At 40.3% G+C, this 10,367-nt stretch overlaps 1 protein-coding gene across 1 annotated transcript; it reads left to right on the top strand.

The window, feature by feature from the left end:
• The first annotated feature begins 3,130 nt into the window (after positions 1 to 3,130).
• On the top strand, positions 3,131 to 6,267 carry LOC139732133 (uncharacterized). Its single transcript, XM_071643007.1, has 3 exons — positions 3,131 to 3,221; positions 4,350 to 4,787; positions 5,846 to 6,267. Exons 2-3 carry the CDS (start codon positions 4,358 to 4,360, stop codon positions 6,265 to 6,267), a joined length of 852 nt encoding a protein of 283 aa, XP_071499108.1. The 5' UTR covers positions 3,131 to 3,221; positions 4,350 to 4,357.
• The last annotated feature ends 4,100 nt before the right edge of the window (positions 6,268 to 10,367 follow it).

Genomic DNA, 10,367 nt, shown 5'->3' with positions numbered 1-10,367 from the left:
TGTGTTTCTCTCTTTTATTTCGTGGCTTTTTTGTGACGGTCAAACAGTCCACGTCAACATTGGAAAAGATGCTTCTATAGTGTTTCACGGTTAATCGCAGAGCACGGTTGTTTATTCCCAGCGACCTTCTCTCGGAGGCTGTCAGGGGTACTGTTTGCATGAGGTCCAGGAGACTTTCCCCAGGATGACAATCCTTCAGGCGACTCTTCATCTTTCTGAGTGCGGCTGTCAGTTGGTTGCATTTCACCTGTTTGGTATGGGCGAGAGTAATCAGGTTGAGTGGAGGGATGACGTGATAGGTGCACCGTCTCTGCAGGATGTGGACCAGCATGGCTTCTGGCGTTCTCCCGACAGCCCTGCGCTGCATGTCGCTGACTCGAGGGTTGGCCATGAAGAGCAGGTGGGCATCTTGTATAAGCATCGGTCCCTTCCTCTGGATCAGCCTCTGCACAAATCTCAGACCAGTGACCAGGCTACTTGGTGAGTCTTCTCCTCCTCCGACGGACCTTCCCGAACTTCCGAGGTTGGTGGAAGAATGGCCGTGTCTGGTAGTCAGATCTGATATTGTCACACCTGATGACGGTGACACGGAAGTCTCAGAACGTTTGTAGTGGCCTCCGCCTGTATGAAGATTTTCATTCAGAGCGCGAAGACGAGACTTGGTCAAAGAAATCATGGAGCTTCCGTAAATCTGGAAACGGTCTGGGTGGGAGGAAAGAAGTTTCCTCAGAGTTTTCTTTCCGGCGATACAGCCAGTGCTCACAGATTGATGTCGAACCACTTGTGTGAGCAAATCTTGCGCCGAACACAACCCTTTCGTTCGGAGGTATCGCTCCATCAAATTCAGCGCCTGTGTGACTTGGTTATTGGTCTCTTGTCGGGCATCGCATAGCATCACCAACCCCGGAGGGGAAAGAAAACGAAATGTGTTTGGTTCTTTGATGACGAAATTTGTAAATTCTCTCTTGTTCGTCCCTATGACTCTCTTCTCGGCAGCGACTAATGTTCGCTGTCTCTGTATCATATCCAGCAATATTCCGACAGGTTGCGGACCATTTTCCCTCAGGATCTGGATGACTTTGTTGAGTGCAGACGTGTATGTTGACATGAAGTAAAGCATACCATCTTGCACGTGAAATAACGCTTTCACGACCGAATGGCACAAAACTATGCTCAAGTCACATTCACACATGTCATATTTCTGCTTCATTTTCACTTTCTCTTCACAAATGGTATCTATGGCGACACATCCTTCTTGCTTCGTGATAACTCGTTTAATCCAAGATATGGCACTGTGATGGTCACACGAATTGCAAATGGGAGCAGACGTAGCAGTACCAGCCTGAGAAAGTCGCTTGCTTGCCATTTTGGTTTGATCATGGAAGTTCCGACTGATCATGAAGATGTGCAAAGGATGCAACTTTCAGACAATTCAAAAGAAGCACGGTACGAAAAGATTGCCGCATGGATATTGTTCAAGTAAGACAGCCTTTGTCTTTATGCCTCAGCAATGAATTCTAAACTTACATAGAAAACAACTTCTTAGCAGTGAAAAAAAGGAGCCCAAAGTCTTGCTCTGTCGGTACCCCTTCCTGACATGTAGGCCTGTACAGTCAGTCCGGTCAGCTTTGCGAATCACGATCCGAATGTCCCGAGTGTCGGCGTGATAATATAGTTATACCTTGCTATATTATTACTCACATATGTTTTTCTAGACATAATCATCGAGAGGTCTAGAGCATCGCAAAGTAGTCAGGGGTCGTTGTCATTATCAATCGCGTTTCTTGATTCCAAGTCACCGGCCATTCCGTCTCTTCGAGGGATATGTAGGCTAGTGTATACAGCATATAATACATGGGACATTAGCCAGACAACGTCAGTGAACTTTTCCGCGTTCAATGCAAACACATGCAAACAGAGAAGAAAAGTGCGCAATGCCTGTATCGGCACGTGAACCGGTAGAAATTCTATGAAGTTGTATGAACTCTTGCGAAAGAGAAAAACGTCCAACAGTATTTATTGATTGAGACGTGTACTACATCAAAACTGAGAAACTACTTGAAAGCGACGACAACAGCGCAAAGTTTCTCGAATGGGGGGGGGGGGGGATTCTGCTGGTTTAAAATGCACACCGGCACCGGAGTATTACGGCAATTATCATGGTTAAAGGCGAAGTAATTCCATGCCGTCGAAGATTTCATCCTCATGGCAATTCGTTCGCTGTTCTGTGAGTTTAATTCCCTATTGCTGCATTAAATTGATCCTCCTTCGTGTTGTTATTTTTTCTTTTCAATATCTTCATCCCTACTATGCTCCTATTCATTCAGCTATTCAAATTGTTTTAAACGTCGAGTGATATTCGGAGTGTTACCTAACCGGGGAAAGTAGGCCTACCTCTCAACATGCCAATCGAATAGTGTCTATATAGACCTGTTTGGGGAGTTTGGTGAGGTAATTTATTAACTACACACCATCATTATTTTCTTCAACTTTGATACGTCTTGTTAATTTTGTAAAGACAATTTTATTCCTGAAGTTATTAATATGTATTTATTGACTCTACTTTATACGTAAGGTTGGTTAAAAAAAAAAAACCACACAAAGTTCAAAAAGACACATCATTCTCCTGTGTATGTATGTGTGTGTGTGTGTGTGTGTGTGTGTGTGTGTGAGTGTAACGTGTGACTTTTGAATGTAACACAAAGGAGAACGAGGAAGAGAATAACAGGAAGAAGAAGAAATCACCTTTAAAGATAAATCATTGCTCGTATCTGTATCGATAGTTAGGTACAGATCAGTGAGTTTCACCGATAAAAGACGTGATCTTCAAACAGGTGATGCATGGCGGCGCTATTTAAGTCGCTTGCTTCTATAGACTTCGATGATCATAATGGAAGGTCATTTTTTTTTTTTTTTTACAAAGAGTTCAGTGTTTGTCAGGGATATTGCTTTATTCCCGGCCTCTCATGATCTCTATTTAACTACGGTAGTTGGAGATTAGTGGGGATTCCCATAGATTCTGTGGGGATTCCCCGGGTGTCTGCTGCCCCCTCTACGTCGTACCATACACCACTCACACCTACGCCACAGCCAAAACATCGCCAGTGCAGTGCAGTGGGCACAGCAAGTGAGCGTATGACTCCGAATGAGATGATTTACCAGTTTGACTTGGACTTCGACTGCTAATCTACCGTACTCCTGCTATGATATTAATCTTAATGGTAAGTAGGTATAATTACTAATGTTTAACCTCATCCTGACCTGGCCTTTTGATCTTTCTTTGTACGATTAATAGACTAGGTTTGTAGCTAAATACGTAGTTAAATTTTACTGAGTTAGGAAGCAAGACCGTGAAGGTCAAATCTCTTCCGTCAATCTGACAATGACTGGAAAATATTGCCGTTTCGGCAGTGATTTAGTGACCAGTAGCAAGAGCCCAGAGGATTTTAATAAGAAACGCGCTGCTGCATGCTGGGGCGTGAGCAGAATCACTAGATCTATCGCTATCCTTTTCGTGTCTTTGTGAAGTTTGTGTTCACCAATAGAAGCAAATTACCCAATTCATCTTCAATAATTAAAAGTGGTTAAAGAAAAAAACAGTCTTTGAAGATTCGCTAATGCAGTCTGAATGAAAGAAAGGTAAAAGTTTAGTTGTTACTTTGAAATATCAGATATTGCATGGTGCATTTTGCACCAACTGGCATGGCCATGAGAGATGATACGTACCCTGACGGTGACCCTAAGTGAACTGCGACCAGCTGAGCTGACGGGACCATTGATTCATATGACATGAGCAAGGAGGTCTCATCTCACCCTCTTGTTCTGATGATAAATGCGGCGCATTGTTTGTTAAATGTGCCTTTGCTTTGTGCAAGATACCATGCTTGCTTGACCGAATGATCGATGTGTATCTTAAATTCAGGGATATGTTCTGCGTAGACGTCTGGCTTCACGGATTTCCCTCCTATGTCTACAGAGTAGAGCTGTAAAAGTAAACGTTAAAACATTGTTTTAAAAAACTTGTCTGGAGTAGACGGATATTTCTATCAACATGTCTACTTACATGTACACATTATTTTTCCTCTTCATTACAGGTTGTGATTTCAAAGATCGTTGTAAATTGCTGACCTGTAGACCTACTGAGTAATAGTAATAAAGATATGTAATCTTCACAGCCAAAATAACACTTACTAAAAAAAGAAAGAAGATAATTACAGGGGTGGTAGTAGTCGTAACAATTGAATGTTAATGATACACCCATAGGTGTACTCATTACTAAGCATGGTAATCAAAATACTGTAATCTTTAGCATCATGCTCTGATGATTTTTTTTCTCTCCATAAAAACAGACTGCTACATGAACACAGGGACAAGGGCTGCCATGGAGACCAATACCACTTTCTCTGGGGATGAAAATGCATCATTACCACCAGAGGAGAACAACAGACCAAAGAAGGAGGAGGAGGAAGATCTAGAGAAGGGGGAGGTGCAGGAACCAGAGGAGGTGGTGGCGGAGCGCATCTCTCTGTGTGTCTGCAGCGGATCCGGTCAGAACTCAGTTCAAGCACTCTTGACGTACCTCCAGACTGACGGGAAGATGAAGCCCTACGTGGGGAGGGTAGAGTTCGTGCGTCTGCCGTACAACGACCTTGACTCGTTCCGCCCAGACTGGAAAGACTACAATGCTGTCATTCTCTGCCACTCCATCCACAACAGACGTTTTGCTATTACGAATGTTGTGGATGCTCTCTATGACAAGTTCCTACCAAAGGCCAGAAATCACTTTGGTGAGTAGATATCCAGTGAGATTTTTCCAGAGCAACAAACTCTACATATAATTCCTGAATAGAAATTTGACAATTTTTTTTTATTATACACATGCACACCCGCACTCACACGCACACACTCGCCAAACCCAACCCCAGAATCATGTCTGAATCCATACTTAAAGTGCAGTTTACTGTACGTTAGTTTTTGATCAACCTAGTAGATAAAAAGACTAAAATCAGACTTAAAGGTTCTCTGAAATACAAATCGATGCATGTTGATTTTTGTGTTGGTTTATGTCAGGGATGATACCCTCAACATCACTTTTGCAGTGAAATGAATATCTAGAAACATTCCATATATTTTTAAGTAATTTTTCTTCAGATTGCTTGGATACACCCACAAAAAATCCTTCCAAACCAATATTCCTGTTGTGACCTAATCTGTCAATCATTGCTGAAGTACTCATATGTTTAACAAAAGACATTGGAATGCACCTTCCCTTCGACTCAGCATAACTTGCATATTTCTGTAATATTAATGTGACTAACAAAAGACATGGCGAGGGAACATGCAAGTTATGCTGTAACTATAAAAATAATTCTGATGCTCTTCTTTAACATAACTTGCAGGATCCTTGGCTCTTGCATTGTTTAGGATTCTGTTCAGAAGCAGAGATTGCTGATTTTAACTTGTGAACAATCTGTTCAGTGATAGCAAGAGGTTGATTTATGGAATATATACTCTCTGCTTTATAACAAATTGTGTCCATTACATTGATTTAGTATGTTTCAGGGATGATATTGAGGTTTGTTGAACAAATCAAAAATCAAAATTTTCAGGTGATTTTTATAACATAAAAAAAGCAAAATTGTGTATAAACATGATTAAAAAAATCTGAATTCAGATTTAAATGTACAGAATATCATGCCTGTATGTTTTATTCTTGTTGTGCTGGGATGGGATTTGAGGGGAATTTTGATTGATTGTGCCTTTGTTGTTGGACCTCGGGTGAATAAGAAATGCAGATTGAAATATTGTGCCTTTTTGTCTTTATTGTTGTCTCATTGCCTTGCAGGTCCACTAAAGGTGTTTGTAATAGTTCACGACTTTCACTGGCCAGTGAGTAACCAAGAAGCATTTTACGATACTTTCAAAAAGGCACAGCCCGCCACATTTGAGAATGCCAAATGGGTCTACGTTTGCGGCAAACTGGACGACTCGATTGAGATGTCGGTGGACGATGCCCAGGCTTTTCTTGATGCCATCAGATTCGTACACACTCAGCCAGCCCTGGATCAGTCTCCATCTCTTGCCCAAAGGTGCTTAGATTACTTCATCTCTATTAAGGACTGGATTCTCTCACTGATAGATTATGTGAGAGCTTTCTCGGAAGGTCACCAACGATCGGCTGTTCGTGAAAAGACGGGACTACAAACAGAGTGCAATGACATTGAAGCTGAATTGGCATCTGCATCAAAGGAAGGAACAGAGATGTAGCTATTTCCCGGAAGCAAACAGGGAAAATAGAGGTATAAGCGCATCCGATACTATACTGACAAAGCATTTGCAGAGTTCGACTGGTTGTGATATTAAATGTCTGAGTACCGTATGTTTTTGATGATTGCAGATTACTCTGTTTGATGCTATAAACATTTTGGTTGAAATGTTTGATTAAGCAAATGACCATATACTCGATGAGGGTCAGGACTAGCAGGCTATGAACAAAATTGAAAAAATGTTTATTTTGCAAAAGACAAAACAAATTGTAATTATGCACTAACAGGGATATGGATATATACGACTTTTAAGTACATGTAGTACAATCATTTTGGCTCCTCTGAGCAAAGGGCTAAAGTGAGCTCTTGTTGTCACTTGTTGTTTGCCATGCCTTATCTGTCAACCACCGTGTGATGTTCTTCATGCAATGGGATCTCTCCTTGACCATTTGACATCTTTACTTTCTTTTTGTAAAATACATGGTCCCATTTTAATTAAATTTGGAAGATATCATTCGTAAGGCCGAGGGATACAGTTTTGTTTATTAATTAAGCTGTTCGGGTGGCCCCCAATGGGGCCCAGGTTGGGTTTGAAAAGTCTGCAAAGTGAGTACCTGGTAACTCTCCAAAGATCCTCTCTAGTTCCAGTACCAGTGGATACTCTCACAGGTGAAGAGTGCAAGTTGTTCATGACAATGGCAGTGGTAGCCTGATCTGTGCCTCCTACAGCAATGCCCTAAAATTTGAAGTACTGATTCTAGATGACATAAATCTCCAAGTCTTCTAAAGTAGTAAAGTTGTGAAGCCCCCGTAGAGGTAGTCATTATAATTCTGTCTCTGCTAGAGGGTGTCTGAGTCTTGATGTTTTTTGGTAGTCCATTCATTCTTCGCACATAGTGCTACATTGTACTGTATGGCATTTCAAGAAAAACCACTGGATAATTTTCTGGGTACCTGACCTGTGTGTGCCACATGAGGTGTAGATGTGTGTATACATGTATATACAATTATATCAGCTTTTGGGCAAAATCCTGTTAGGTCAAAGGTCACTAAACTTTGGCATGAAATGACCCGTTTTCAGCACTATTTGTGCAATTTCTGTTCTTCTCGCATTCCTATGTCTTTACTGCTATGTACTGCTCATATTTTATATGTATGGATGACGAAAAGTAATTGCTGTCATAAAGACATATCTTTCTTTAGAGAGTGGCTGGCCATTATGCAATGAGATATAAATCAATTATCTTCCTATCTGTGGGGCAGATCCAGTTTGGCACATACTTCAAATATTTTTGAGTAGTGGCAACAAACATGGGGTCAAAGGGAAGACTGTAATGACATTCACACTGCCATATGTACTAAGCCAGTTAGGATTTCCAAAGTCCGATGGGGCACAGGTTAAAAGTAAAACACAGTTTCCATATGGCTGCAGAAACTGTTGATTTTTGCTCCAAAATGGACACTTGTGTATAAAAAATGTGTGATATAATGCTGTAGCAGCATGTGATTTCAGTTGGGTAATGACAAAAATGCGAAATATTACCCCAAAGTATGCTGACAGTATCGCATTCTGAGAACATACCCGATTGTGGTTGCTACGTAATGTTTCATAATTGATGACAAATTGGGCAATAGCAGTGCCCTTCGATTCTCCAGGCACGAGTGAATCTCATGTGACTTGTTGGGAAATACTACTGCTAGGGCACGGTCTATGGTCACATGAAGTTCTACCTACTCACTACTGAACAGGGAGAGGGTGCGTCAGGAATAAAAGTTGGGTACTCAAGTCTAAATTATTTTGTACTTTTGATCTCAAGATACTCTTAGATAGCTCATTATCCTGACAAATTCCGTCAGCCAGACAAGTTTCTTGGTAGACCCTTTTGCTGTATATTGAAAGCAAATTTCAAATGGTGGAAGATAAACTTTGACCCTTTTGAGAACTACGTTATACATGTACCTTGAAATCAAACAGTAATACTGGTATTGATGAATCTGTGTGTGCCCTGTGTTATGACCCTTTCCCTGGCAGGAGCACACTTTACTTGATACAAACGTAGTTGACGGTTGTGGCTCGAAATGGAAATCTGAAATCATCTGCGCTGCCATAATGAGCAAAGTGTTTAGCAGCAAATATTTTGTGTTACATTGTAAGAAATTTGTTGATTTTAGAATGGCAGCTGATTGCAGTTGAGCGAGTGTTGCATAATGCTCGTAAAAGCTTTAACTCTTGCATCAATTTTTTTTTCTTTGATTTTCAGTATTATATGTAAGCAAAAGGGACTAAGCAGTATCATCCAATGTTTTCATCTCTATTCTCTACCCATTAAATTTGGTTGTGATTTATCATTAAAGTGATTTTTTTGTGTGTTCATATTCATATATTAGATGTAATTTAAGACGTGTACAATATATCTACATGTATTTCTATCCAGCAAAAACATCTTTGTAAGCTGTAACTTGCCATAGTTGCCATGTTGATTTTTTGATGTTCACACTTTCCAGTACACCATTTTTGCGCATTCTGATGCAGAATTCACAGGTACATGAAATTTCTTTTGTGCACCTGACACAAAGATGACTGCATTTGATTTTCAAGGCAAGAATCGCACACTTTACCAACCTGTGATCATATTTCTCTAGACATACAGCTGTTACTGCTCTTTGTCGGTTTTGTTTTTCTCCTATTATATAAGTCAAGTTGACTTTTCAATTCATTGTCGCATCCTTGCAATGAAATAACGTGGAAAACCGGAAAACACTAACATGTTTGTTATTGTTGTTGTTGTTTTTCCTTGTGAGCAAATAAAGACAATGCAGTACTCTCAGATCATTACACTAGAAAGTATCTTGACTTTCTGGGTCATGCTGGATGTGTGTGGAAGTGAGCCAATATATATTAAAAAAAAAAAAAAAAAAAATATATATATATATATATATATATATATAAATTCCAAGCTCTAGCACACATAAAAATCAACACAGAACAGAGCTTCACGGCCAGCACACCATCATCCTATTTCCAGCAAATAACTCTTCACTTCAAGATCAGTTGCACTATGATTTCTACTATGATGGCAAAGCTGTAGGCCATCAAAGAGAATCGACTGTATGTAATTATATCATCTTACATTCAAGGTATTTGCTGTTCATATTATACACTGTATTTGTATAAATTTCCCATCTCTGATTCTTAAATTGGCAACATATGAAATTCTGGGCACCGTTTCCTAAAAGTTGTCAGTCTCTGACAACTTCAGTAAAATCCTTAGTTTTGAATGGCTGAGAAGCTCTGGTGTCTGATTGTTACCATGGTGATTGTCAGAGACTGACAACTTGCATCAATGTTTTTCTTTGATTTTTCAGTATTATATGCAAAAGGGACTAAGCAGTATCGTCCAATGTTTTCATCTCTATTCTCTACCCATTAAATTTGGTTGTGATTCATCATTAAAGTGATTTTTTTGTTCATATTCATATATTAGATGTAATTTAAGACGTGCACAATATATCTACATGTATTTCTATCCAGCAAAAACATCTTTGTAAGCTGTAACTTGCGAGATTTGCCATGTTGAGTTTCACGTGTACACTTTCTAGTACACTATGTTCACGCATTCTGATGCAGAATTCACAGGTACTTTACGAGCTGAAATTTTCGCGTACAGATATTTTCGCGAATTGCTACTTGGAGGACATAAAAACTTAATATTGGGCTCTAAAAGTTAGTTGACCCCTGCTTGTGACCTTTGACCTTGTGGTGATCATCCACTCCCCAAGGGACATCTACCATCCAAGTTTAGTCACAAATGGAGTTATGAATCAAAAGTTATGACCCATAATAGAAACGCGCCATAAAAACTTAACATTGGGCCCTAAAGTTCATTGATCCCTGCCGGACAGACGACGGAAGGACGGATGGACGACGGACGGACAGACGCCACAGGCGATCCCTTAGTTTCCCCGCACCTCCGGTGGCTCGACAAAAATCTTAGCTCTATTTTGCAGAAAACCCCATTCATTTTGGTTGAGCAGTCACAGAGAAATGTAGATTTTTGTAAAGCATGTCATGAGTCTGATTCTTCCAATTTTAGCAATTCA

The sequence above is a fragment of the Diadema antillarum genome, unplaced genomic scaffold (genome assembly GCF_040938485.1).
Source record: "Diadema antillarum isolate AM-2024a unplaced genomic scaffold, OU_Dant_1.0 seq00000400_RagTag, whole genome shotgun sequence".
NCBI lineage: Eukaryota > Metazoa > Echinodermata > Echinoidea > Diadematoida > Diadematidae > Diadema > Diadema antillarum.
Note: the sequence above shows the minus strand (reverse complement) of the source record. Positions and strands in the feature narration are given on the sequence as shown.

What these genes read in the sequence shown, in the direction of transcription:
- LOC139732133 (XM_071643007.1), top strand. Translation starts at nt 4,358, where the DNA reads ATGAACACAGGGACAAGGGCTGCCATGGAGACCAATACCACTTTCTCT. An exon ending in AAAGGCCAGAAATCACTTTG is followed by an intron (nt 4,788 to 5,845) that starts GTGAGTAGATAT and finishes ATTGCCTTGCAG; the next exon opens with GTCCACTAAAGGTGTTTGTA.